Source organism: Lentinus tigrinus, assembly GCF_003813185.1.
Source record: "Lentinus tigrinus ALCF2SS1-7 unplaced genomic scaffold L226scaffold_21, whole genome shotgun sequence".
Lineage (NCBI taxonomy): Eukaryota > Fungi > Basidiomycota > Agaricomycetes > Polyporales > Polyporaceae > Lentinus > Lentinus tigrinus.
In genome coordinates, this window is record NW_027137930.1 from 121,031 (window position 1) to 147,935 (window position 26,905).

General features: G+C 56.4%; 11 protein-coding genes across 11 annotated transcripts; 7 read left to right on the forward strand and 4 right to left on the reverse strand.

The window, feature by feature from the left end:
• Positions 1 to 1,305: 1,305 nt before the first annotated feature.
• Positions 1,306 to 3,291, reverse strand: L226DRAFT_466433 (uncharacterized protein; the record flags this gene model as incomplete). Its single annotated transcript, XM_067675978.1, has 6 exons — positions 1,306 to 1,492; positions 1,546 to 1,631; positions 1,875 to 2,125; positions 2,183 to 2,411; positions 2,457 to 2,633; positions 2,689 to 3,291. The coding sequence occupies 6 exons, from the start codon at positions 3,289 to 3,291 to the stop codon at positions 1,306 to 1,308; spliced, it is 1,533 nt and encodes a 510-aa protein (XP_067533285.1).
• A 501-nt stretch (positions 3,292 to 3,792) lies between these two features.
• L226DRAFT_524477 (uncharacterized protein) lies at positions 3,793 to 4,822 on the forward strand (the record flags this gene model as incomplete). The annotated part of the gene is made up of 2 exons (XM_067678893.1): positions 3,793 to 4,315; positions 4,635 to 4,822. 2 exons carry the CDS (start codon positions 3,793 to 3,795, stop codon positions 4,820 to 4,822), a joined length of 711 nt encoding a protein of 236 aa, XP_067533286.1.
• Positions 4,823 to 6,542: 1,720 nt separating this feature from the next.
• L226DRAFT_466538 (uncharacterized protein) lies at positions 6,543 to 10,199 on the forward strand (the record flags this gene model as incomplete). Its single annotated transcript, XM_067675986.1, has 11 exons — positions 6,543 to 6,888; positions 6,952 to 8,475; positions 8,562 to 8,590; positions 8,664 to 8,803; positions 8,859 to 9,174; positions 9,229 to 9,270; positions 9,329 to 9,391; positions 9,445 to 9,566; positions 9,618 to 9,776; positions 9,833 to 9,935; positions 9,999 to 10,199. The coding sequence occupies 11 exons, from the start codon at positions 6,543 to 6,545 to the stop codon at positions 10,197 to 10,199; spliced, it is 3,045 nt and encodes a 1,014-aa protein (XP_067533287.1).
• Positions 10,200 to 10,569: 370 nt separating this feature from the next.
• On the reverse strand, positions 10,570 to 12,142 carry L226DRAFT_466626 (Aldo/keto reductase; the record flags this gene model as incomplete). The annotated part of the gene is made up of 8 exons (XM_067675991.1): positions 10,570 to 10,736; positions 10,821 to 10,980; positions 11,044 to 11,127; positions 11,191 to 11,277; positions 11,335 to 11,508; positions 11,567 to 11,725; positions 11,782 to 11,813; positions 11,986 to 12,142. The coding sequence occupies 8 exons, from the start codon at positions 12,140 to 12,142 to the stop codon at positions 10,570 to 10,572; spliced, it is 1,020 nt and encodes a 339-aa protein (XP_067533288.1).
• A 343-nt stretch (positions 12,143 to 12,485) lies between these two features.
• L226DRAFT_511406 (uncharacterized protein) lies at positions 12,486 to 13,402 on the forward strand. The gene is made up of 3 exons (XM_067678301.1): positions 12,486 to 12,637; positions 12,692 to 12,736; positions 12,792 to 13,402. The coding sequence occupies exons 1-3, from the start codon at positions 12,558 to 12,560 to the stop codon at positions 13,306 to 13,308; spliced, it is 642 nt and encodes a 213-aa protein (XP_067533289.1). The 5' UTR covers positions 12,486 to 12,557; the 3' UTR covers positions 13,309 to 13,402.
• Positions 13,403 to 14,713: 1,311 nt separating this feature from the next.
• Positions 14,714 to 16,314, reverse strand: L226DRAFT_546801 (Clavaminate synthase-like protein; the record flags this gene model as incomplete). Its single annotated transcript, XM_067682448.1, has 3 exons — positions 14,714 to 15,736; positions 15,789 to 16,121; positions 16,177 to 16,314. 3 exons carry the CDS (start codon positions 16,312 to 16,314, stop codon positions 14,714 to 14,716), a joined length of 1,494 nt encoding a protein of 497 aa, XP_067533290.1.
• Positions 16,315 to 17,159: 845 nt separating this feature from the next.
• On the forward strand, positions 17,160 to 20,019 carry L226DRAFT_572840 (uncharacterized protein; the record flags this gene model as incomplete). The annotated part of the gene is made up of 2 exons (XM_067684736.1): positions 17,160 to 17,652; positions 17,711 to 20,019. The coding sequence occupies 2 exons, from the start codon at positions 17,160 to 17,162 to the stop codon at positions 20,017 to 20,019; spliced, it is 2,802 nt and encodes a 933-aa protein (XP_067533291.1).
• An 890-nt stretch (positions 20,020 to 20,909) lies between these two features.
• On the reverse strand, positions 20,910 to 22,581 carry L226DRAFT_561658 (uncharacterized protein). The gene is made up of 4 exons (XM_067683450.1): positions 22,559 to 22,581; positions 21,643 to 22,510; positions 21,061 to 21,589; positions 20,910 to 20,992 (listed from the first exon to the last, which is right to left on the reverse strand). Exons 2-3 carry the CDS (start codon positions 22,505 to 22,507, stop codon positions 21,063 to 21,065), a joined length of 1,392 nt encoding a protein of 463 aa, XP_067533292.1. The 5' UTR covers positions 22,508 to 22,510; positions 22,559 to 22,581; the 3' UTR covers positions 20,910 to 20,992; positions 21,061 to 21,062.
• Positions 22,582 to 23,018: 437 nt separating this feature from the next.
• L226DRAFT_572842 (uncharacterized protein) lies at positions 23,019 to 23,844 on the forward strand (the record flags this gene model as incomplete). Its single annotated transcript, XM_067684737.1, has 4 exons — positions 23,019 to 23,163; positions 23,230 to 23,368; positions 23,422 to 23,449; positions 23,545 to 23,844. 4 exons carry the CDS (start codon positions 23,019 to 23,021, stop codon positions 23,842 to 23,844), a joined length of 612 nt encoding a protein of 203 aa, XP_067533293.1.
• Positions 23,845 to 23,987: 143 nt separating this feature from the next.
• On the forward strand, positions 23,988 to 24,463 carry L226DRAFT_536897 (uncharacterized protein). Its single transcript, XM_067681214.1, has 3 exons — positions 23,988 to 24,041; positions 24,102 to 24,133; positions 24,183 to 24,463. Exon 3 carries the CDS (start codon positions 24,246 to 24,248, stop codon positions 24,405 to 24,407), a length of 162 nt encoding a protein of 53 aa, XP_067533294.1. The 5' UTR covers positions 23,988 to 24,041; positions 24,102 to 24,133; positions 24,183 to 24,245; the 3' UTR covers positions 24,408 to 24,463.
• Positions 24,464 to 24,791: 328 nt separating this feature from the next.
• Positions 24,792 to 26,851, forward strand: L226DRAFT_614608 (HET-domain-containing protein). The gene is made up of 3 exons (XM_067686665.1): positions 24,792 to 24,847; positions 24,903 to 25,868; positions 25,925 to 26,851. Exons 2-3 carry the CDS (start codon positions 24,939 to 24,941, stop codon positions 26,807 to 26,809), a joined length of 1,815 nt encoding a protein of 604 aa, XP_067533295.1. The 5' UTR covers positions 24,792 to 24,847; positions 24,903 to 24,938; the 3' UTR covers positions 26,810 to 26,851.
• Positions 26,852 to 26,905: the final 54 nt, after the last annotated feature.

The following is a 26,905-nucleotide window of genomic DNA, read 5'->3' on the forward strand; positions in this document are numbered from 1 at the left end:
TCGCGCGTACGCTGCCACGCCGCTTTGATCTCTGCAATCTCAGCGTCGAGCTCGCTGTCGCTCACGCAGCTGCACCGCTCACATGCAACATGACCCGGCTGCAAGCACGCCCAGTCCGACGATCCCAGGTCCCCAAGCCGAGCCTTCTTGGATGTTGACAGCCCAGTCTCAGGCTCGGAAAAAGCAGCCATCGACCGCTTCCGCTTGATGATGTCAGGGATGGCCTCCGTTTCGAACTCTGCCACAAACTCCTGCCAAGGCGAATGGGAAGGAGAACGACAGCCTTCTGGATGAGCTCCGGAAGGGATCTGAAGCCGAGACGACTGGGCAGCTGGATGGGGGTGAGCCGGAACTGAGGGAGTCGCAGCAGGCATGGCATCCCGGATGACTGCAAGGCGTGCAGCGAGGCTCTCCGTCTCGCAGCGGGCCTCGACCAGCATGGAGAAGAGGCGGTCAGAGATGGGCGTGTGAAGCTCACAGCCTCCGATCAGTGGACAGTGGCTGCTGCACATCATGTGCGGGCACAACTTTGAGTGTTTGTATGTGCATGGGCCAAACACACAGCGACTTGGAGCAGATGATGACAGTAGCTCCTGAGATGACGAGGCTGAGGTGGCATGGGGGGGACCAGGCAAGGTTGACACAGAGGTGGAAACACTGGACGTAGCTTGGGAAGTCGCCGAAGAAGTGGACAAGTTGGAGTCAGAGGAGATCAACGTCGCCTTAGATCGGAGATAGAGTTTCGAGCGTCGCTCCTGACAGAAGCGGAAGAAGAACCCATGGAGTTCCTTCCCCTCAGCATCTTTTGGGTGACACTGGAATGGCGTGTCGTACTAGTAGTTAGCGAGATCTGTACCACTCTGCTCTGACTGATTGGGACGCACCTTGACATACTTCCTTCCGAAGTTGGGCTTTGATGGATCGCGGCACTCCATGATCTTCAGCAGGTCGCCGCAGTGCTCACAAAACCAGACGTCCCGAAGAAGAGGGCCCCATGGCGACTCAGGATCAAGGTGGAAGTCAACGGGCATGGGCATGCTAGGAAGATGGGATGGAGATAAGTGGAGTCAAGTATCGCAGATGATTGGGAGGACTGGGCCAGGTCAAGAGGGAAGGGGGGATGTATCGCGCACAGCGGTGAGAGGGAATTGAGGCGCGTTGCTGCAGGCTATATATCTACTTCCTGATGACTGCTCTGACATCATAGGGAGGCAAGATCGCGCCCATCCTCCTGGGAAGAGAGAAGGCGCTCATATCACATTGCTCCGTACTTGACAGAGTTGGAACAAGAAGGACAAAATGCCGTCACCGGTGACGAGGACGGTTCTTCCACCCAGACAGCTCTGCCCGACATGAAACCCACAACCCTTTCTCGCTCCGCGGTTGCTCCATCACCCACATCCGTTCCGCCTCTGTCGACTTCCTCCACGCATCGCGTTGAGCGTAGAAGGTGGCCGACTTGAACGGTGTTCCTTGGAATACTGTCTCGAAGCTGCAATAACCAAGTGGTCAGACAGCACGATAAATGGCGGACAAATGACTCACCGCTGCATGGTAACCTTCTTGTTTCGATGCTCGCCAATCATGTCGAATGCTTTTGCCATGTCGCGTGCATAGATGCCTTCAGGCCACTTCAGCGTGAGTCGTTCCCCATCTTCAGAGCTGCTGGCTGGGTGTGGGGGGACTGCGACTTTGCCTTCTTCCCAGAGCACGTCCAGTTCAAAGCCAGGTGCATGCGTCGGCACAGAAGCAACAGGAAGTCCAGCCAGTGCGATTGCATCATTCAAGGCGTCGTCAAAGGCATCCTCGAAGGGCAGTCCAGTGATTGTGATGTCAGGCAGATCGTCTAGCTGGGCAGGGAGGTCGTCGGATACAGCTGGGGTTGTCATAGATGGGCTGGTGAACTGCTGGAAGTCGTAAGAAGGTACCATCATATCCAGACCCAACAGAGAGTTGTCGGCCAAGTCGAACATCTGTGCGGAGTCGGTGGATGATGCGCTGGACGGCGTAGGACTAGGGGGTGGAGGTGAACATGGACTGGTGGGGGATCTCAGCATTCCGAAGCCAGGCGACCATTGACCCATGAGCGGAGATAACAGTGGCGGCGAGAGAACAGCAGGAAGTACTGGCGACAGGGCCGTTGGAGATGCAAAGATGGGTGACAGAGGGGGCTGTGTCGGACTGCGATGCGCCAGAGAGAGGCGTTGAATGGTTGCGGAGGGGGGAGGCACACCAGTTGTCGTCTCATCGCGTGGCCGCTTCTTCGAAGATGACCCTGCTGGAACATGTGGTGCAGTACTACAGATGGTGGGCTGCGCTTGATCGTTGGTCAATGTACCGATGATCTCGTCCATCCCGAAGCAGTTTGTAATGCCATCCAGTCGGAAGAGAATGGTCTCATCCTTGGAAACCTGGCAAGACATGAGCATTCATCAACGACGTTGAGCATGACATACCTTGATTGCCGTACTAGCCTTCTCCCTTCGCCATGTCCGAGACGGCATGTTGTACCGCCAGACATAGTGCTGTGGCTCCAGTGCGTACTCACCAAGGAGGTCGGCCTGTGTTGCAAGGGAAAACGTCGGCCACTCCTCAATCTCTTGGATGGTGTGGACCACTGCGGATACACCGTTCTGATTGCAGCTGGGTCAGCATTGATGGTGAGTATCAAGTGGAGTGAGTACGTACCTTCGCCCAGACATGGACATGAACTGTGTGCTCAAGGAGGAGAAGGTTCTTGCGACGCTTCTCCTCTGCTCGAACCTTGCTCATCCACGCTGCCTGTCTAGTGTCCCAGTCCTGCTGCAGAGATGTTGGCATTGGAATTTTGAAGGAACGAGGAGTGGGAACAGCGGCATCGCCAGACGGTGATTGGCCATCTGTGGTAGCAGAGGTGGCGGCGGAGGCGATGGCGGCCAGGGGGAGAGGAGTGGGTGGGATGACGGGGCGAGGTTGTGTGAGTTGAAAGGGATCAACATCACCTTGAGCACCTCCAGTCCGCAGTGCCATCCTGGCCTGATCGTGCGCCCTAAATCCACAAGGAGTCAGCTGCCTGAGGCAGCACCGCTTGCACCACTGCCGTGTGCATCCTGCTGCTACCATTGACGACTTGCAACCATCGGGTCCAGTGCAGACGAGCTTGTTGACGATGCGGAAGGGTTGGACAAGGAGATCGTTGGCCGTAGTCAATATGGCGGTTGGCTGGCTAAGGGAGAGATTCAAATGTGATCCGGAGGTACTGGACGTGCCAGGTGACGGCTGGGTAGCAGCCAGGGGAGGAGGCTCAGGCATAGAGGTTGGTCTATCTGACATCGCCGAGACGACAGAGAGTGAAACTGAGAATACAGAGAGTAGAGAGAGAGAGCCTAGAGGAAGAAGAGAGAGAGGGAGAAGAATCGTGTTGGTGGTCGTCGACAGTACAAGAAACGAACACAGGCGTGTGCATGCGGTGTGACGACCGACCCACAACATCGCGTGGCTGCTACTCGGGTGGGCAGCAATCGTACATGGCGGCGCACGGGCAGGGCGGGACGGCGTCCTCATTCGGTCAAGGTGGCGGGATTCAGACGCCGAAGCCTGTGACGGAGCCATGAGCGCTTGTGGTGGCGTCTGGACCCGGTGGGCGCCTTTGGGGGGAGGGGGAGGGGGACCGGGGGGGAATTGCGGAAAGGCGTATATCCTGCAATTCGCCCATTGGCTGAATAACGTGCCTAGCGGTTGTGGCGGAGATTTGCAGTGATGCAGGCGGAGAAGGAGACATTTGACACTCCGCTCGAATGACTTCATCGCCTGATGGACGACGCATTGGGGCTCGGGAACGTGGTCCGCAGTGCCCGTAAACGTCAGGCTCCCGTCCTCGTCGTCTTCCTCCTTCTCCTCATCGTCTTCCTCCTTCTCCTCGTCGCTCTCCTCGTTCTCTTCGTCTTCATGTCCTCTACTCCAGCACGCGAACGCAAGTCCTCAACGCCAAAGTGGCGCTCGTCACTCTCAACCCCGAAGAGACAGAAGCCGGCGACTGCGGTGTCTATCGTGTTCGCGCAGCCAGAGCAAGGTGCTAGACTCGGCTCAGCCATCGACAAGCTCCCAGCGGTCGCCGTTGACGACGCAGCGAGCTTCATGTCCGAGTCATCGAGGAAGAGAGAGCGCTTGAACTCGAACGCCTCGAGCTACATCAGCCGCGTCGAACCGCGGTCCGACATTCCTCAGCGGGAGCCCGGGGATGTTACGCGCAAGCGTTCCAAGTTGACCATGGACGTCGAGGAGTCTCCGTCGGAGACTGATGCGGGGAATGGGCAATTCCTGTTAGATGTCCAAGGTATGTTTCTAAGGTTCCTGCTCAATTCGTTATACGCACTCGGAGGATTCTCTCTCTCGTTCGGAGGCGATGCCTTGCACATCTATGCAGCACTTGCTGCCGGGAGAAGTGAAACGACTATCACTCCTTCTCTTCTCCCAGCGTTGCCTGCTTATTCGGAGAAGCGAGAACTTCCCTCTTCGACCGTGGCTTCCCGGATTAGCGTTCGCTTGAAGCACAGCGGCACGATGCTGCGTATCTTCTGCGTATCTCCGCATCAGTCGCATGCACATTCTTCCACGTATCTCTCTCGCATCTAGTCATTTGGACGTTCCACCAGATATGCGCGAACTTCGTGGAGGCGCAAACTCCACGAGTCCAAGTGCAAGGGTCGAGGAGGATATCACACAGTCCTTCTTGCTTCAAGCTGTGGATCCGCACATGCTCGCGTGGTGCACTCGGGCGTCGATTTTGACTGTGAAATCTTGGGAGTTGTGGCTACAGGATGTCAGATCGACCGGAGGATAATCCGCCGGGCGAAAGGGAACTCATGCGCTGCAATGCTCGCGTCGCTTCCGCCTCCCGGCATCCACTCGCAATCTCCCGACGTCGTGAGCCGCACTGCTCGCCACATGCATTGGTCTAATCTCGTGACCAGACCTTCTCTAGCGGGTTCCCGCACAGTGCCAGTCGCAGCCAGGAGCGAATGGACAAAAAACCGCGCAGGAATCTCGCCCTAGAAGGTCTGGTGACTTTCGTATGGACGTTCTCAAAGCGCGCATGCGAGCGTCGACGCTATGTTGCGTGGTCTAGCCAGAACGCGACGTCCCGAGCTCGCGCTCATGGTGTGACGGACTGCGACGCGTCGACGTGATAGGTGGATGGGTGCCCCCACCGTCTATCCGAATTCACCAGATCTTTTGGACCCTTCTCTTATCTCTCCGCATCAGCAAGGGCAAGTCCTAAGGTCTGGGAAGGAAACTAGCATGAGTCGTCAGGTCGACAGAAAGTATCGCCGGCACCGTATGTTCTCAATGCCGTCGCGGCGGGTCGTCATCTCTCTCTACCGAAAACAATGGGCCCGAAAGGGTGCTGGTGGGGTACGGAGGAGGCTGCCCGCACTCGAGGAGGTTCACGATGGGAGAAGGTGCAGACCGTCGCACAGCACATAGGCTGGAGTCCACGCGAGTGAGCAGCTACGGCGACGGATACGACTCGTAAAAGCATCGGCACTGTGATGGCGGCACCGGTCAACTTGTCTGACAGATTGTCCGCTGGATCTTCCGCCAGACAAATTCTCCAGCCTCTCGGACCTTCTCCTTTTGGGTGTGCGGGATGCCAGAGATGATGGGGTGCCCGAGAAGGCCAAGTCACCCACATTTGCTATACGGAGACGATACCTGTGGTGCGGGCAGGTATCTTCTGCATCATAGACGCCGCAAGGTGTCGATCTCGTACATGCGCTCTGCTGCCTGTGTGCGTTGCTGCTCATTCATCTCCCGCTGTGAAAGCATGTGCCTCGCGATGTGATTGTGGCTGTATACATTGCAACTCTTCGCTTTTGCGGCGGAGTCTGATAGCAGGCCGTTTTCGTTCAGCGGCTGGTGTCTGAGTGGGCTGTGAGTGCGTTTGTGAGCTTTGAGCGCAGGCTGTCGTGCTTCCTGTCCTTCATCCTCCTCCTCCAGGATGCATATCGCGATATCGACCTTTTGCATCCATGGTACTAGTCCTACGTCATGCATTCTTCTACGCTGCCGCTCCTATCTATGCGTGGTATTGATCACACATCTCGCCAGGATCCGCATCAACCCCGGTCGACCTCACCGAGTCCCCGAAACCAATGGATGGCGTCGTCGAACTCCCTGCGCCCACACAAGACGTGAAGCCCGATTACGAACAACCTGCGCAGCCTCAGGAAGCAGCTACGGCTTCTACAGCTCTACAGGACACCGCTCCGGTACCGTTCCCGACGGTCGACCCACAGAAGACGGTTCGCGCGACCAAGTCCACGCCTGCGCGCTCGTCCTGGTTCGGCTTCTCCCGTTCACGGCGGACGAGTAAGGATAGTTATTCTACTGTGCAACCGGCTGCCAGTGGATCGTCGACCGAGCCAGCTGTGGCAGATTCCGTTCCAACAGCACCCGCCAAGCCGGACGTCGTAGACCTCTCGATTTCCCCGCCCGCAGAAGCGCCGGTCGCCACGTCCCCTCCACGTACCATTCCTTCATCGAGCAAGCAAGCGACGCCTATGGCGTTCACCCCCGTTCAATATTCCCCTCCCAACCAGCGCTTGAACAGCAATGCGACCTCAATATCGTCGATAGACGAGGAGGTCCCCAAGCCGCGCTGCACCGGCATCGACGGCAGCACGCCGATCATTAGTCCCCAGGCGATTGTCGAGTCTCAGGACCAGAAGACTGCTGACCGGAAGCCCTCTATCTCGTCGCTGAACCCGACGACGAGCCGATTCACTCTCCGCCTGCCGCTGCTTGGACGACCGAAGGTCCCTCTCGACCAGGCGGTCGCATCGGCCCAGGCGGAAGATGTTCGGGAACTTTCTCCCGCCGAAAGTGCGGAGACGAGCCAACCCACGAGTGGTGAGTTCTACCGCTGTTACTATGCGTGGCAATTTCCTGACGGCGACGGCGCAGCTACAGACGCTACGAAGACAGAGGCGCCTATTACCAATGAGACCGAGGCTACACCGCAGGTCATCAACGTAGTTCCGCCGACTCCGGATGAACACCCTCCACAACCCGCCGCTGCTCAGGAGACTACCGATAACTCGGGCGCTGCTGATTCTCGTTCTGCCTCGTGGTGGGACTACATCAGCTGGGGCGGCCATGGCCAGGATCCTTCGTCAAAGCCGTCAGATAGCAAGGACGACGACGGTTCTAGCGAGGACACAGCTAAGGTTTCGTCAGAGCCTCCGGCCTCCGCGGCAGCTGACGCCCAGCCGCCTGCGCCGGTCGAGCAGCCCTCAGATGCTGCCGCGCAGGCGCCGGAGTCGCAGCCTCAGCAGAACGACGACCAGAACGACACGCAGGACGCTTCCGTTTCCCATGAGCAGAAGCAGAAGGCGGACGGCAAGCCTGCGTCCGTGTTTTCCGCGGAAACGGCGAAGAGTCCAGGTTCGACTTGGTACTCTCCCTGGGCTTGGTATTCATCATCTGCGAGCGCATCGAACACTGAGCCACCCAAGGATTCGAGCGCATCTGGCTCGACAGACGCCCCAAAGACAGAGTCGGAGATGGTCAAGGAAGAGGCCCTTGCACGTGACCAGGAGGAGCAGACCCCGAAGCCGTCTCCGTCGCCCGAGCCTGCGGCCGTCCGCGAGGCTCCTGAGGCGGCCAACCCGATACAGTCTACTGTCGCAGACAACAAGTCGGGCTGGATGTCTTTCTTCGTGTCGCGCGCGGCTACGATGAAGGCGGTCACAAATGAAGTAACTGAGAACAAGGATAGCGGTATGGAGGTCATGGATATCGACGACGAACCTGATCCCTCCGTTGCGATCGAAGTCCCCACGAGCAAGGACGTCCAGCGAGCCGCCGCGTCGCCGAAGGCTCTCTCGTTGCTCTCGACGTCTCCGAAGCCCTCGTCACCATCGCCGCCGCCCACGCCCAAGTCTCCCAAGAAATCGCCTGCTGGGCCTCCTCCCAAGGAGCGGGAGCCGAAGAAGCAAGAACCTCCAGCGCCGCCGCTGACGGACTCAGAGTCAATCAAGCGCGACACGACGCGCGGGGCTCGTTCACCTTCGCCCACCCCTTCAAAGTCTTCGAAAGTTTCTACGCCTCCCAATAGCGCCAAGCCGCAAGCTCCAAATCTTGTCCTGCCTACGTGGGCCGACACGTTCCACTCGCCTCCCCGGTCACACCCTCCCCCCCGCACTCCGACTGCGAAGTCGAAGCTCACCGGTGCGCTCTCGTCCATCGCCGGAGCGCTTTTCTCTGAAGGCGCCCGTGGGAAGGGGAGGAAGGGCAAGGGCAAGGAGCGTGAGCAATTTGGTACATGGGCGGCCCCGCCCACAGGACAGCAGGGCGCTGAACATGCCCCAGAGATCCTGATGTTTGGCCAGGAGCTTCCGAAGGCGTTGGACGTGCTCGGCGAGCAGTTGAACCCCTATATTCTCAATGGCGGATGCAGGGTCGTGGTGATCGGGGTTGCTGGCTGGTCGCCTGGTGAGTGCTCTTTCCCACAATGGCCGGCGCAGCGCAGCGGCTCGAACACATGCACTAACACCGCTGGTCTTACCCCATCTACACAGGCGCGGTGACGAGGACGCTCGCGGGCGGGGTAAGTGACAGAAATGAGGTCTTGTCGCATGCGTCGAAGCTCATGCAATTATCTTCCTGCCTATGATCTGCAGCTGCCATCTTCGAGCAGCAAGTTCGTCAACATGACCGTGCAGGCGCTCGAGCAGTTCGCCGACGAGAACGGTTTCAAGTTCAAGAAGATAACTCCGATGCCGCTCGAGGGCGATGGCACCATCCGCAAGAAGGTCTCGAGGTAAGTGGTGCCACCTCGTGATGCGCAGCCCCGTCGGATCTAACGCCACCAACAGAGTGTACAACCACCTGTTGGACAACGAGGAGTGGATGGAAGACCTGCACGCCGCCGATGTCATTTTTGTCGCCAGCCACTCACAAGGCGGTGTCGTCTCGACACATCTCATTGACCGCTTGATCGAGGATGGACACATCCTGACCTCGCGCAGCGTCGACACGCTTGCCAAGACCGCAGCCTCAATAGCGGCTGGTGGCGCAGCCACTGTGCCTGCCGCTCAAGCACAGAAAGTCTGCTTGTTATCGCTGTGTGGCATTCATCTTGGCCCTCTTCGGTACATGAAGACGAGCTCGCTGTTACAGCCCTACTTCCAGGTATGTCACTTCATGATCGCGGTGATCGCTGTGCGGCTAACGCTGCTCTTCTAGTACGTGGAGAATGCATCCGCACGAGAGTTGTTCGAGTTCCAGGTACGTGATTGATCATGGTGTATCCGATTATGAGCCATATACTGACCTCGGACGTCAGAACACGGAGTCCAAACTGTCGAAGAACTATGCGGGTGCACTGAGGAACATCCTCCATCATGGGGTATGTGCCTTGTATCAAGTGATTGCTGCCCCTCGTGTTGATATTTTTTGCAGACGAAGGTGGTCTACATCGCATCCTTGAACGACCAGGTCGTTCCGGTTTATTCCGGGGTGTTTACCGCAGCGTCGCATCCTAGGATCCTGCGCGCTTTGTATATTGACAGCGATGCATATCAGTGCGTGTGACCTTTATCCGCTCTTCTATCTGATTTAACCACCTCCCTCAGTTCATCTGATTTCCTCTCTAACCTACTGATCCTTCTAATACGCATCATGAATGCGGGGTTGTCTGATCGAGGTCTGCTGGCTCACTTATCCGAAGCGACCGCTGGCACGCTGAGCGGAGTTGGGCATTCAACTGCCTATGAGGAGCCTGCTACGTACTCGTGAGTGTCATTGGTCGCACAGATCCAGTGCTTATCTAACTTCCATCAACTGCCAGGCTTGCCGTGAAGTACTTCTTCATGACCAACGACGGCTCTAACTCCGACGCCGAACTTGTGATGAATCCATTCAACGCTGTCGAAGAGCAGAACGACTACGAGGTATGCGACCGCCTATGGATCCATCTAGGGCTATGCAGGTGTGAACTCATCGTTGTCCGCTAGATCCCGTGGCTACTTCGCGATATGATTGCGGACGCCAAGATCTCGCATTTCTTCTCACGGGAGTTCGCGCAGCTGCGAGACGCCTTTGACGACTGGCAGCCGAAGACGACCATACTCCGCGAGGTGAAGAAGAAGCTGCAACCGATCACGCGGCTTTCGACCACAACCACCCTTGCATCCAGTTCCATAAGCAAGCTCTAATCTCGCATTTCCGCCACATCGTTCTTTTTTCTATCCATCTTTCCGGATTTGGCATGCTTGAAGCACGGACTACGCCTGGATCTCAGGTACACACGCAATGTATTAACATGTTGTAGATCAATTCTCTGTAGTATACTAACTTTCAGGGGTGCTTTGTCACGCTTGGCGTTCATGCACACAATATGTCGTCCGGTCCAATAGTCATACACTTCCTCGATCCATACATTTATCACCTTCGGCATTCTCATTAGATGTACATCATACCACGAGCAGCATCACACGACACGGAATGACACGCATTTGCAATGAGGGCACGCTTCGGTCGGGGAACAGAGAGTGGCTAGGTCAGCAGGAACTGCGACCGAGTAGGCTATGCCGCTCGGTACTCTGCCCCACAATCCCCAATTGACATGATCATGTTCCTGCTGTTCGACTGCGCCAAGATCACTTCGATATCCGCCTTATCTCTCTCCGTGAGCGAGAACGTGAACACTCTCGCGTTGTCGTCGCTGTTGTCACTGAGGCCCAGTCGCGCTCCTAGGAAGACCATCAACCAGCATCAACGGCGGCGATGTCAGCGTGTCGACAAGTCTATGACGAAGCTGGGAAGCGGTACCGCACCTAATATCACAGCGCCAACGAATGGGTGCTCCAATACCCAGCGGGTGGCGATGTTAGCGATGCTAACACCACCGTGGCGGTCTGCGATATCCCGAAGGAGGCGGAGGAGGGTCTGAAAGAGGTTCCAGGTGCCCCACGCGCGCAAAATCACATCGAGATACTATCGCAGTGTGGCATGTGAGCTCATAATCCTTTGAAGAGACGAAGCCGGAAGATGACGTACCTTTCGTTGGGAAGGGTTCAGTTGGCCCGAGTATAACTCTGGCTCCGGCTTACCCAGCCACCGGTCGGTGAGAAGCCCACCGCACTGGATCCGACGTCCACGTCAAGGTTCCGAAGATGAACGTGTAGACGTAATGCTTATGCGTACCAGCACGCCATATGCCAATATCTTGAAACCGTACCGCTGGCAGAGGTCGTTCATGCCATGGAGGGGCCTGACGTCTATGATAGAGAACTGCCGAGAACTTTCGGTCAAATCGCTCAACTAAGAGCGGAAAAGGACTCAGCGAACCTGAACTTGGTTAGAGACGATGCAGCCCCTGCCAAAGGTGACGCAAATTTCTTCCGTCCTCGCCGTATCGAAGTTACACAGCCCCAAGTTGCGTATCTTCCCAATGGAGCGTAGCTTGAGAAGGTGCTCAATGGCTGTGATGTAGCTTCTATCCCTGTAATTCTGCCAAAAGAACTGCATGCGCGTATGATATGAATCATACGACCGCAGCGAACTGCGGTGGGGTGCTCACCTGTAGAAGATCCAGGCGCTGAGTATTCATCCGGGTGCGTCTCTCGTCCACGGCCGCTTGTACTCGGTCGTACGTCACTTCCATTGGCTCGAAAACGCACCACTTCGTGGCGCCAAACGGACGAGGAATATCAGCAGGAAGGTTCCTGATGAACTGTCCCTATGACGCCCTATATCAACATGGTGTTGTGCGGGGTTGGTGTCCTAGAGACTTACGAAGAGAACTTCCGCGGGGCCATAATGGTCCGCTGAGTCGTATCGTCGTCAGATGCAGCCTCTTATCAGAACGGAAGAACATACCCTAGATGCAGACGAGAAGCAAGTACTTGAGCGCGGAATGTCACATATGCAGCGAAGACTTACCATGTCTGTCAAGTTGTGGTCAGCGTTGACCTAGAACAAACAAGGGAACAGGCTCACCGAATGCGATGTAACCTTTTCGTATGTGAGTGGCCATCGCATCAGGAATCCTATGGGCGGGGGCGCTACCCCAAGCGTTACTGGACAGCTGCCAAAGACCAACCCAGATCCTGGGAAGAGGTGTCGCGGGGGCGAGTGTGAACTGTTCCAACTGCATAGCTGGGTATGCTGGAGCATCCTGGTCGCATTCGCGAGGTTATATGGCGAGCTCGGTGAGTAAACGAATCCCGCACGTCTGAGCGACGACGACATGGACACTCAAGCGGGATTCCTGTAGTACGCCGACTCGAGTGAGCCCCGGCAGGGCGACCACAGCACTCAGGCTGCGAACTCGGCGGTCACTTTGGTTGGCGCGCTGTTGAGCGCCTCCATGCAACGCTTTCCGGTAAGTTTGATATGCCGTGCTAAACTCGTTATTCGAACATGAGGCAATACAAAAAAAACTACTTACATAGAAAATTTGCCCTTTGATGATAACCCATGTGTACCTGTATAAAGAGCCAGGCGCTGTGCCCATTGTCTAGCAGGGCGATCCCTCCAGCGACACCATTCACCGCTTACCGGACTCCAACATGCCCGCACTGGCTCAGCCGCCTGACAGTCCCGCTGGGCCGCGTACCCCGGGAGACGCTCGTCCTGTTCTTGGACATGTGTCAGTACCCGCTCATACACCCACGGTAACCCACTACTAAAACCACACTCGCAGGAACCTCATGGTTGACACCTTTATCGCCAACGCTAACCTTGAGGAGTAAGCCAAGTCACCGTGATGCTTGTCGCAGCTGACCCAGACGCTCCGCATCCAGTCTCCGTGCGATCGTGCGCGGTATGCTGGCCACGAGCCCTCCTTCTGTGGCCCAGGCGTTCACCTCCGCAGCCCGACAGCGGCTTCTCCGAGTGAACGCTACCGCCGTACCCGACACCACCGAGATATTCAGTGCCGGGTCAGGAGAGAAGACGGCAACTCCATCGGAGAAGCTGCACGATATCCTGATACGCACCCGTACCTTGTACGGGTCCGGGATGGGCTTTGCGAGCCTGAAGATCCTCACGCGCGTAGTGAGCGCCACGGTGGGGTTGAGGTGGGAGGAGGATAGCGCTATGGATGATGCGCTGGCGGAAATCGACGCCGACATCAGCCAAGCCATCCAGAGCTCCAAGGAGGAGATCGAGGGCGGTCGAGTTGCGGACTTCCAGGCGGCGCGAGAGGTGGTCCACGAGTTGCGCTCGGCGGTTAACGACAGTCAGATGGACGTCATGAAGTGGGATGGCGCATTCCCCTTCGAGCGAGCTGCATCCAGCCTGGAGTATTGGAGGGTTTGAAGGAACTAACCAGTATTCGAAGTCTTTCGTGAATGTACAATATCTAGGGTCCCGAACAGAACCTCATTTCTGCGGATTAGGCTCTTAACTCCGCACAGTGAGTCAGACACTCGTGAGTAGGTGGGAGAAATTAAGGACTTTACTGGACGTGCGACCGTGCCATGTCTGACACGTTATCGATATCTGACCAGCCTCGGTATCTTGATGAGTTGCCGGCTTGGAAACGCAACAACAGCATTTGAGACATCGATATATGGCCGGGTCGCCTTGCGCAGAGCATAGTTGATGCGTAGTTGTCCTCTCAGGCTCAGGTGTCTATTCCGAGCTCAAGCAACAACGACATTGCTCGACGAGTCTAGATTAGTGGCTACCTCGGCATTGAACAGAGGCGAAGTAGCAGTGACATCTTGCCACGGCACGCCAGGGCACGCCGGATCCTCCGAGCAGTTCATCAGATAATCGGCTTGCGAGCAGGCGGATCGATATCATACCGGATACACAAAAGACACCATACAAGGCTCAGAAGAGCTGAGCTTGAAAGGGTTAGCGATGATAGCAGGGTCATCTGGTCCCTGCTCTGGCCTTCGAACCTGCGGAGCATGATCATAGATACGGGGGTACAGTCGGAGACTAAGCAATGGACGACGTACCGGTCTCGCTCGGTGGAAGTGCACCGAACTAACGCCAAGAGGCCCCAGAGAGACATGACTTGACCGTACCGTTCCCGGGACTTTCGTTCAGACCACATACCCACGTCATGCACGACTGAATGGGTTCCATGACGCAGAGATGTCGTGAACTGGGTTCATGTCAGCGGTCCATGCCAGTCAGCCTGCGCCGCTCTCTCGCGGGCTCTCCGCAGGCACTTGCATGTCACTGTCGCTGAATCGAAGCACTGAACACTTCAACCGCTGAAAGTAGGACGGTTACAAGTATGACCATTGGCTATTTGACAGAGTCTTGCGCCTTCACATCCTTTGGTGAGTAACGAGGGAAACCTGCAGGAATCCGTCATTGTGCTGGGACATTACACGCATAGATATAGATTTATTTACTTACCACCTGCGAGAGCGCACATGCGGCAAGAGTTCGCTGCCCCGCTCTTCTTGGGGTGCGCCGGCAGACCATATACAGCGCGATCGCAGGCTAACCTTGAATTCTAATGGATAATCGCTGACTCACTCCGGTGTTAATTCATGCCGCCGACCATGATATCACCGTTTTGGGGGCCCGATGCTGTAGCTACCAACGTAATGTCGCTCCCAGGACAACTTACAGCGCCCTACTTACCTCCCAACTCCCGCTGCTCAAGGTGACGTCCGAGGAGTTATCAATCCATATCGCCTCAGTAATCATGAGTGACGCACGCACAATTTTTCTTTACTCTCATCCGCATCCCGTACACCTAGCGTTTCGCTTTCTTCAGGCCCTCGCTATCGCCCTTGTCCCTCCCTCGCTTTCCCACCTTCACTCTCTCCGCCGGAGCATCGCGCCGCTCCGGCCGTCCCTTGCTGCGCAGATGGCCCCACACGAGCGAGTCCTCGTACGGCTTTTCAAAGTTGTCGAGCGCATCAGGCGGATAGAACCAGTAGTTGAACGCCATATGGACGTCGCCTTCCTTGGCGTCATCCGGCGACGTCGAAGTGACCTCGTGCCACCATGAGGCCGGCAGATAGAGCATCTCGCCCGCAGAAAGCTCGACGACGTACGGCGCGGTCGCCTTGCGCAGGCCGGGGAAGTCAGATGGTGAGAAGTCGGGCGGTAGGGACGCGGTGGTGGGGAGGTCGAGGAACTGGTGGAGATGCGCGGTGGGGATGCGGGAGAATGAGGATGGTTCGCTTGACTTCTCCTCGGAGAGGGCATCTCCAGGGTCTTCGTCCTCACTGTCGCCTTCGTCCGATTCTGCGTCCTCATCGTCCTCATCCTCGTTGTCGCTCTTGGAGGTACCGATGCCAAACCACTCCTCCGCTTCCTCGTCGTCGCCGTCCTCGTCTGCAGCACTTTCGGAGGGACCTGCGGAGAGCTCCGCCTCAACATCGTCGAGGTCGCCCATAAGAGCATCGAAGTCGTCGACCTCATCTTCGCCTCCCTGATCATCGAGTGCAAGCATAGCGAGCTCGTCCAAAGCTTCGTCATGGGCGTTGATAAGTTTCTTCATCTCCTTCGAGTGCCCTTTGCTCTTCCCTTTGCTCGTCGCCTTCAGTGCGTCGATCTGACGTTCAAGCGCACCGATGCGAGCCTTGCACGCGGCACGTTTCGACAGGCCGTCGGCGCGCACGGGACAGTCCTCGTACGAGATGAGGCCGTTCGGATGGACCGTGTCAAGACTGCCGTACGGATAAAGGTTCTGGATCTCTGAGGGCGGGAAGAGCACGAAACGCTTCTTGCCTTGCAGGAGGCAGTAGAGGTTGTCATGGAAGTCGTGGTGCTGCGGGACCAATCGGTCAGCTCCGCACACACGTTCATGTCAGAGGACTTACGAGGCCAGACGATGAGCCCTCTTTTGACTTTCCGAGCCAGAGGTTCACCTGCTGTAAGAACAGGTTGCCCATGATACGTGGAACGGTTGGAAACTCGTCCTTCAGGGCGTTGGTCGGTGGTGGGAAAACGGTCTCTGCGTCCGGGTCTTCATCGGAATACTGGGTAGTAAGATACGGATGTGGGCCCTTATCATCGCGAAGAGACTTGAGGAAATCGCGGAAGGGCATGGGTACACGGTCCACGTCGGTACCATACTGGTTCGCTGTGGGGTGGATAGGCTCGACCAGAACCTCAACATCGCCGGCCTTCGTGGCGAGGTAGGTCAGGTCTGTCTGTGTTGTAAGCGTATTAGATTAAGCTTTGACGGCTGGGCTCTCGAACACATACCCATTGCCTGCCTTTGAATGCATTATCGTTGAGCAAGCCGCGCAAAACCACGGGCTTGCGCTTAGAGACAAAATTGGAGAAGAATTCCTCAGCGGAAGTACTGGGGTCGATGCGTTCGAGTTTCAGCTTCTTCGGCATCGCTAAGACGCCGTAGATGATCACTTAACCACACGCGAAGTGAGAGCAACAAGACGGCACGTTTAGGTATGCTGCAAGAATTGAACTTGTCGTCGGACGCAGAGTCTGAGGAAGTCTGGTTGCCACGTGTTCGCCACGGAGGTTGCCTTATATGGGCAAACTCTCGCCCTTGTTTGGCATACTTACCGCCTAGACTAACCAAAGGTTCAAGCTCTGAGTACTTTCTCTCTGGAAGCTACACGATAGATCGTAACCTTGACTTTGACCACCCACAGGCATGGACTCAGGTGAATATGCGTGCTTGGGCAAAGAATGAATGGCAATTATATTATGTTCCACCGTTCAATATGTCACATTATGGTACTACTGCAGGTGCAGGGGACTTGGAGAACCGTGGACATACAAGACAGCCATCCAAGACAAAGTTCCATGCCCTTCCTTAAAGACCTGTGAGGTGATGTTTTATCCCGGTCTACTCCCTTGCTTACTTGCTGCAGGCGTCCGTTGACCCACAATAATTTAAGTGTATGATAAGGACCATAACTTCCAGGAACCGATCACTAGGCGGGATTTACCCGAACGAGTTGTTTCTCTGTTCTGAATCTCAACGCCGACCTCGACGACGAGCTGCTTCTGGGTCATCGTCCTCTCATCTCGTCTCGTCTGAGCTGCCATTACTCGCTGCCAGCTCCAGCGTATCACCGTGACAAACTCCAGATCTCGCTTAACGCACTATCCTGCTCCGCGCCTAGCATGCCTGCTGTTCAGTGAACCTGCGACCATACACACGACGAGGGGATACTATCGATATGGCGGAAACACAGAGGGTTTCACAGATTCCTGTTATGACGCCTCGCGCGTCGCACACATCAATCCCCAGCGCGGTCCCTTCGCCTCATCTCGGACTCGTACCTCCATCCCGATATCCGTCCGTGAGTGGTAGTCCTACGTTGTCCACCGCGTCCTCGAGTCCATCATCTCCAACAAGCGGAGGGAGCACCCCTTTCCGTTCATTTCGAAATTTCCTCTCGTTCGGTGTTGGTGGCAGCAGCAAGCATGCGTCGAGCTCGAGCGTGTCCGCTATTCCCAAGAGTCACTTCAGCACTCTAGGGCCCATTCGCCGTTCCGTGAACGTAGAGCGGCGCACGTCCTCACCACAACTCACGTCGAGGCGTTCCGAAGACGATTACGTCCTATCTATCGACTTGCCTCGTCCTGGTGGCGAGAAGACGAAGGCGTCAAGCTCTCGCCAGCCCAAGTCCAGCGATCCATCACACACCACAAAGTCTTCCACCGCTCAGTCGTCCCGCTCGCACAGTCCAGTCACAGATAGCGCAGGTATGTCTTGCTCTGCTGCTTCCGCCATGTCGATATGTTCATGCCCCGTGTCACATAGCATCTTCCTCCGATACTCCCGCACTCGCTGCGACCGAGCTGTCCACCATCCTCGAATCGGAGACTTCAGGGATCTCAAAGCACTTGCCAAGTCTAGACACTTCGCAGGCGGAAAGCGAACAAGAGTCACTCCAAGATATCAGCCCGCAGGCATTCCAGCCTCAGGCACTGCATCCCCCACCGCGCAATACCCGGCATGGAAGCTCATCGCCATCTAATGATACCTCAGCTCTCGATCTCTCGACTTCAAAACTCACGAGCGAAGTCCTTGCCGCGTTGTCGGAGACTGGCGACAAGCAGGACTGGCTGCAAGGCGTCGTCGTTGACGACGTGCCTTCCGACTCCGCGATCAGTCGAGAACGAACACCAGAGAGCCCCGATACCAGCTTCAACATGGATTCCCTTGATCCCGAGCTCGCGGCGCTACTCAGTCCAAACCGAGTGCAGCATAGCGCAGAGCCCGCGCTTCTCATAGCTATCAACGCGATACCCTCTCCGACCTCCAGTCCACCTCCACCCCCACCTCCCAAGAACCCGTCGTTCTCTTCCGCCTCACCGTCGCTGTCGACTGAGATGCTGCCAAGTACGTCGATGCGCCGGATCACAACTTCCTCCCTATCCGCTGCCCCGCGTCTACCCTCCTCCACCTCCCTTCCCCGCATCACCAGGTCTGTGTCGGACCGTCCTATGTTTGGGACGGCGACTTCAGGTCTTCCTTCCCCCACTTCTCGTACCCCGTCTGGTCGTGCCATGTCCTCCAGCCCCGAGCGTCCCACGTCCGTCGGATCCGCATCCGCTGTTAGTCGGCTCACGCGTGGATCATCCTTTGAGGCCTCTGCCTCCTCGTCTTTCCGACGACCCGGAAGTGGTGGCAACGCCGATGCACGGCGTACCCCGGCCTCGCGGCTCATGACACCCTCACGTCCATCTTCCTCTTCAGGCTCGCGTCCGCCATTATCGCGCTTCAACTCCAGTCAAACCAATGGCTGGGAAGCCGACTCGGCTTCTCCGTCGTCCAGGCCGTCTTCCTCGATCGGTACTGCACCCAGCCGCCTACAAGACCACCGGCCGAGTATGGAGATGGAGCGTCCACGACTCACTGGTAGTATTCGCACGCGGAAACGGAGCACGAGCGTGATCGAAAACCGTGTTACGCCCAAGTCGCCGATGCACCCTCCGTCGGTGCCAGCGCCCCGGTCAATGACCGACTGGCTTGGCCCCCGCACGGCGAAGGCCTTTGCAGCCGCTGGCCTGCTTGACTTTGAGAAGGAATCCTCAGTCAGCGCCAGTCGACCTCCTTCGCGCTTTGGTACCACCCGGAGCAGTATTGACCGGGATTCGCGCTCGAGATACACGCCTTCGCGTATGGCGTTTTCCGAGGCCGGGTCGAGTTCGTCGTGGGGCGCGCGGAGTGCCTCGCGCGCGGCTGCATATGCAGATGGGGATGCTACCTCCACTCCCCGCACAGTCTTCTCCAGCGCGTCGACGGCGGCCACATCTGTATCCGCATCTTCCATGCAATCCGAGATCCAGCTACTCCAAGACAAGCACGCGCTGGAGACAAGCGCTCTCCTTGGCGCGTTGGCGGACTCGCAGCGCACGACGAAGATGTTGCGCGACGAGAACGGAGAGCTGCGCGATCGCATCCAGATGCTCGAAGACAAGCTCGCGGACGCGCAGGAGCGGATTCAACAGATTCTCTACTCGCAGGGTCCGGCCCTGCCGCCCAACGCCATGTACCCCAAACGTTATGGGAGCCCTGCTTCCTCAGGGCATCGGAGCCTTACGCACTCTCGGAATAACTCGCTTCTCCGTGCGCGAGGGCACCCATCGGCGTACTCTTCGCCGGAGCCTCCCTTCACCTCTCCCGAGACGCCCATGGATAACGCAGACGGCTTCGTTCCTCCCAACCGGAAACGGATGAGCGGCACGTCGTCTGTCTTTGCGACCCTGCCGTCCAATATGTCTATGATCATGCAAGAAGAGGGCGTCTCGCCCGAGTCCTTCGGTGCCATGTCCATGAACTCTTCTTCGCCGCCGGGCTCCCCCACCATGGTGTATGCTCGTCTGAATGGGGCGTCGCCCAGCTCTATCCCCAAGGCTCCCTCGTCACGAGCCTACAGCCATAGGGCGAACAGGTCCGTGTCGTCAGCAGGAAACATCTCCCCAACGACAGCGAGCTTCTCCATTATGACCGGCTCGCCGGGCAGCTTGAACCTGCGTCCCGAACATGAACAGCACCTCGGCGACATGACACCCTTGGATCTCGACGCCGACGGCTTTGAGTTCGATGGGAGTTCGTTGCGCTAGGCAACCTTCACTCCCATCTCTATGTCCATGGAACATGCACGCACCTTGTCACTCCCTCTACATTTCTGTCACTGCTCCTTTCTCTCCGCACATCCACATCCTCTTGCTTCCCCGTAGACACTCCGTCGCGGACCTATGCCTCGCTCTCGGGCCCTTCGTCCTTCCGGTTGTACATGGTTAATCAACCCTGGTTACTTCGCACGCACTTTGGTCAATGTCACTCCTTAGGCTCTTCGCTCATTCCGCGCTCGCTCTCGTTCACATCCCCCCTCGCGCTCCTTCCCTGGGCCACCTACCTACCTCACACCCCACATTCGTATTAATGGGAATGTCCGTGCAATGCTGTCCGCCGCGTCGCCTGTAACCTCCTGTGTTTGTCTAGCTCGTTGCCCTTGTCACAAGGATTGTACCCTACGTAGAACTATCTAGTCTTGCGCCGTGTCCTCCGTGACATATTGCGCATTTGTTCAGGCGCTGTACCAGTCTGCTGGTCGTAACCAGGTCCCAAGGCAATACGTACACACGTGCATAGCGCGTCCGGAGCGGTAGAGGATGCCTCGGGTCGTCAATGCGTTGAGTCGTGTCATCATGTCCCTTGAGCCAAACGGACAGATCTAATTGTATCACAAGTGCAAACAATGTCCTAGGAGCATCGTAAAATGAATTCTCACTCAATGTCGCGTGGACTAGGAAGAAACATCGGACGCACGGTATCTCTCAGCCTGTGTACCGACGGAGACTATTGCCGAGAGCCGCCGAGAGGCTACACGAGAGAACCCTTGCACTACATCTTCAAGGATGGCAAGATCTATTCGAAACATAACACTCTCGTCCCGCCGGACATCACGTCTAAAGAGCGAGTCAAGTTGATGGAACGCCTCGCGAAGCCTCCTCCCCGAATAATCAATGCCGGCTTGCACATGCGTTCCTACGAGCCTAACGTACCTCCACATCCTTATCAATACAAAATCTACTGTAGAACACACTGCATGAGATACGTCTCAATCTAATTCGTGGCGGGAAGGATTGGCTAAGACTTACCTTCAGCTAATCCTGATAATTTGCACGAGACCTGCAGAAGAGGCGCTTGGAAGCCCGGTCGCCAAGATCCGAGCGTATTCGTCATCGCTTGATACGGATGGTGCGATGAGCTGAGGTGATGGATTTGGTGTTTCAGGAAGGTCGTGGAGGAGAAGGAGATTGATTTGCGTCTCCTCGTCCAAATCGCCATCTTGTGAAATGATACAGACGACGTTCTCAAGATGTCGAAGGCGCAGGAGTGCATCGTCGAGACGGCGCCAGGCAGGTAGTTGCCCGATTGCGTTGACAGTTTCTTCATCCAAATCTCCAAAGTGGGAAAAGGTGATGGTGATGCTCCGGAGCTGCGGCGGCGCAGAGAGCACGAGCTCGACATTGGCATCTAGGATATCATTGCATGCCACTGCCTGCAGAGCCACCGCAACTTCAACATAATACTCGGAGACATCTGAGATCATCAGGATGTTCAGCCGAAGGATCTCCAGCTGGGTGCAGTCCTTCAAGAACTGGGTTCGCCACTGCACAGGGGCAGCTATAACAAAAGGCGTTAGCAGGTTCCGGGATTGTCACAATTGATGTACGCACAGATTGGCTCATTCGCCACTACAGGAAGGATCATGGTCGGGACGACATCGATCCACAAGTCAACGAGACTTTCGGTGCATTTATTGAGAAGACCGGAGAGAGGCAAGGTCTGTGGGATACGGGGCAGGGAGAGACCCAACGTTCGCAACGACCAAGGCGGCTCAGCGCGTTGCAGAATATGGCACAGCGCTATGTGTCCCGTGTTATCAGCGCGACCATCCTCTTGATGGATGTCAAGCTCGTTGACGCGAAGATTAGATAGAAGGAATGTGAACCATGGGGCCGACTCTTGGGATGCATCCCACGAGCAGATCGTATTCACGAAGTGCAACTGGTCGATTGTGGGGAAGAGGCAGAGTAGATGTCCTATGGGATGGAATGTGCAGTCGTTTGTTTTGCAAGACAAAATGGACAGTCGGTCGAGAGGGCGGATATAGGGAGCAGCATGAATCGACGAAGGCGGTGCATTGGTGGAGTGGATGGTTAAGTTACGAATCGTAACTCTCCGAACGTTCGGCATGTGGATCATGAGGGATTCGAGGTCGACGATACGAAAGGTGGGTAGAGGTAACCATGCTGTCGTGGAAGACCGGACGACGAGCGTCGTGACATGCTGCGAGACCCGCGCCCCGTCAGATGATGCCCATACTAGAGCTTCTTCTATGGTCTTTCCAGGTATGTTCGCATTGCAAGTGAAGGTCCTGTAGAGACGATTCTGAGAATATGGGGTCCAGGCGCGTAAGACCAGTGCGCAGGTCTTCAGAGAATCGATATCGTTATGGATGAAATCGAAGATGTAGTCTGTCAGCTCTCCGGGCAGTTCTCCAACTCCACCGCGTTTGCTCGACGCTCTAGTGGGAAACATGCTCTGTCGCTGATTCAGTCTCTATTCGTGTACTTCTCACTATTAGCGTACCTCAGCTTGACAGATGTTGCTAGTGGAACGACTAGATGATTCGTCAACACGCGCGCTAATATATTCGTTATGATAATCGTGAGAAAGTCTTCTGACACGGACCCGCACTGTGGTTTTCCCGACCTCGTCAACACCCTCGCTGAATCCTCGGTTCCACCTCATCTCGCATCCGACTGCTGACTTTCTGCGTGTCTGTGATCGCCACCGTAGCAAGGTATGGCGGCCAGCTCGCGTTGCGACAGCAACCGGGCTCAGGGAGGACGAAGACTGGAGCTCCGGAGCTTTGCAGAATCTCCGTGCACTATCTCTCTGACGAAGACATAAAAAACCTCTCACTAATTTCCAGCTCCTTGCGTGATTTGCTTCTTCCAGATCTGTTCTCTCATGTCACGGTTTGTTTTGGGCTGTGGCGGTCTGAGGCCAGCGACGCTATGTGGCCGGCGAAGAGGCCGACACCGTCATGATGGGAGATGACGAATCCGAGTTGGAACGGGTCAATGTCAAGGCTTGCGAGATTTTGCACCATATCGCTCGTACGCCCAGCTTCGCGAGGGTCATCAAGAAGTTCTCCGTCCGCGCGTACTTCAAGATGCATGCTGGAGAGGGTATTATGTGAGTTCATTTTCGTCATATGGGGTTGAAGGACGCGGCTCATGCTCGTGATTCCACAGTCGCTTTGAAGGAGGCTTTACTGGTGATGACGGGCGTCACGTCGTTCCGATACGAGGGCCGCTGTCCTCTTCCGAACGCCGCCGTGCTGGACGCTCTCGCGCAGTCTTCAGGCGATGTTCTGCGTGATCTTTGTCTACCGTAGGTATTGTGATCTGAAGACCCTGTCTACGTCGTAACTGACTCACCAACAGCTCCTCGGATGTCACACGGACCGGCCTCGTTTAGTTCAAGCGACTCCAAGCGCTGATCTTGCATCGTCCGTACAATCCCATGCTGTCTGGAGATGTCCCGTACGCTCCCTCCTCGGCCTTCAGGAGCTCGAGATCATCCTCCCGCCGTCGCGTGATGACCTCGAGCTCATTTTCCATCACTGCACCGCCCTCCGCTATGTCACTCGCGGCCTCTTCATGCGCGAGAACTCTCGGTTCATGGAGCTGCTCAAGGCACATCCGGAGGCCCTGCAGAGACTCGTTGCCTTCAAGCTCTTCTTCGGACATACCGATCTGCTCACTCGGGAACAGACCGCTGTGCTTGCGAAGTTTCTGCGAGGGAGAAAGACGTTGAGGATGCTGGATCTTGCCGATAACGACATCAATATGGAGGAGGGCGCATAGATCCTTCTAGGCGAGATGCTACGCGAGCTCTCCGCTCTCGAGGTCCTCGGGTTCAATGCGCATCACGCCTTCCTCCCAGATGATCTGGACATTGTTGCGTTCTTGGGAGACCATCTCCCTCCGCAGCTGTCTGTGCTCTTCCTCAACTTCACTCTGGACGACGAAGACACATGTCTTTCCTGGGCTTCATTGACATGGTACTTACGGTGAACGGGTCAACATTTAGTGTCGTGATCGTGCTGACTCTCCTCTTGCAGTAGAGGCGAAGGGACAGGATTGGATGAACGTGGTAAACCACTCCTGTCACGGACCTGTATCTTACCCTCACACCCTGACAGCTCCGGAAACACATCGAGCTGCGTTAAACGCATCTCACCTTCACCGACGTGCTACGTGAAGAGATGAGCGCAGCTCTCCTGTCAGACCCACCGCCGTCCGTCGAGTTGCTCGGGTACGGCCTCAACATACACTTGGTTACACGCGACCCCGCGACACGCATGGCTGTGCTCTCGCTTCACTGGCCGTACCGCACGGTATTCTTTTGGTCCGTGCAGCGTGGATGACTTCGGGGACGAGGACTGGGAGTGGCTGTTGCGACACCACGGATATGAAGATGGGGATCCTGTTGGTAAGTTTTGCGCAGCGTTCTGTCCTTGATTGACATATTTGACAGTCACATGGCCGGACGCAGCGTCATGGGAAGATGGCACTTTTCCCTGAAGCGGTGAGGCGGTGCGCATATTCGCGGATACCTACCTCTCTACACGGTGCAATGAGGAGCTGTGCAGGCGTGCTGTCATTCTATAAAGAGTACGAAGATGCAATGCATTCGACGCAGTCGACAGGTGCATCCAATGATACGAAGATGTGAAGACTACATGTCAATTCAAGTCCGCATGGTGTAAGCTGTGCGCGGCACTGCAGCGCTAACCCGGTTCCCTTATATTTAGCCCGTGAGGTGACCTCAAAGCCTCATGATAGATACATAGTGTGAGCTGCACAAGTATGTACCTCGTATTCACTCTGCAGGCTTGGCGACTCTCACCGCGACCGCACAGATCCATCAAGAGATCTCCGTCTCCGATTTGTTCTCTATGTGGCTTCTCAGCACGGACCGGGCGGAGTTGCGCTTCTTCTCGTCTCTGGAGCAGGCGCAGCGCGAAGGATACGCGATACTGTCCCACGTTTGGGGCGACGTGGAGCAAACCTTCCAGGAGACGCAGGCACTGCGGAAAGTCGGGAAGCCCGAGGACGGGTACAACCCTCGCGACCACTCGTCTCCGAAGGTCCAGATGTCGTGCATCGTAGCCGAGCTTCACGGGTACCGGTGGATATGGAACGATACCTGCTGCATTGACAAGACGAGCAGCTCCGAGCTCTCGGAGGCGATCAATTCTATGTTCTCCTACTATGCTCACGCGGAGGTGTGTTATGTGCACCTCGGCGACGTACCACCGGATACTCCTATCCGCCGATATGGGTCATTCGCGCAGAGCCGATGGTTCCGCCGTGGCTGGACCTTGCAAGAGCTTGTAGCCCCTGCACAGGTCATCTTTCTGTCCTCTACCTGGGCAGTTATGGGCACCAAGGCCGACCACGCTAATGCTCTAGCCGACATCACCGGCATTCCCAAGACTATTATGACATTCGAGGAGGAAATCTGGGACGTGAGCATCGCTAGTCGTATGTCGTGGGCTTCGTGGCGCACGACCACCCGACCCGAGGACGAGGCGTATTCGCTCATGGGCATCTTCGACGTTCACATGCCGACGATCTACGGCGAGGGGAGGAATGCGTTTCGCAGGCTGCAGGAGGAGATCATGAGGCGGAGCATCGACACGACGCTCTTTGCTTGGGGAGAAGTAAGCAACTTCCTTCCCGATCGCGAGCAGATTCGATCCTGCAACAACGGTCATGATCACAACAACATGTACCTGCTTGCGACGTCACCTTTGGATTTTCGTAACTGTATTCGATATCAGTTCGCACCGAAGACGGAGCGGGTGGTCCTATTGGCAGACAAAGTGAGTGTCTCGTCATCACGCTATGTGTGACTGTCTCATGCGGACATTTTTCGTAGACGGTCACCTCACGGCAGGGTACCGCTGGCATATCTCAGCCTACCTCGCCGCCTTCCACCATACCCTCCTTTGAGATGACGCCATACGGTGTCCGCGCCCGCATGGGGGTCGTCAAGCTCCACGGTTTCGCCATTGCCATCCTGTGCACCTTGAACCACGAAAATGACCCCTTAGGCGTCCTCCTGGGTGAATGCGGAACCGGAGACCCGACACGTCCCCTCTACCACCCCTGCGTCACAACCGCATCTGGCGCTGCACAACGGCTAGTCAACGTCGGGTTCATCCTCCGACGATTGCCAAAGCTCCAGAGTCGCTTCAATAGGGTATCATGGCTGGAGTTCTATCTCACGCACGTCCGTACGAAACCCTTGAAGGCAGTCGAACGTAATGCCATGGTCCTTGGGACTACCGGCCCCTTCCACGTACCTTCGTGGCTCCTCGCCAAGCTGCGAGCTGCGCGTATCCGCGTCGAGACCCGGCCGAAACAGCTACAGGTCCCATGGTATGGTGACAAGCCCGTCACCCTCGTCGCCTACCACCCTATCGGAATGGAGGCGTTGTCCATAAGTTTCGGGAGGTGTAGAAGGACTCGTACTTCGGCGCGGACTCGTGACGGGACCAGGATCCTTTGGGTCAGTATCCACTATGGTGGCGTCGAGGAGAGAGAGGATGGAATACCACACGACTGTTCCACGGACCATTTTGCGGAGGGTTTGCCAACACACAAAAGGGTGAAGTTCTCCGGGTGGTATCACGGGCGGGCACTAGAGATCATGCTTGTGTTTGCGCCATATCCTTTGAGTCCGACAAGGACATACGTGCTGACCGAGCTGGAGTGGAAGGATGAGTTGCGGACGGTGCCGGTGTTTACTACCAGTGGCTGACGCCTCTTACCTACCTATCTAGTATTTAGTACCCGTAGGTCCACCCGGGTCTCGCGCTTCATCCGCCAGGAGTTCAAGGACGACGGATGTCAATGA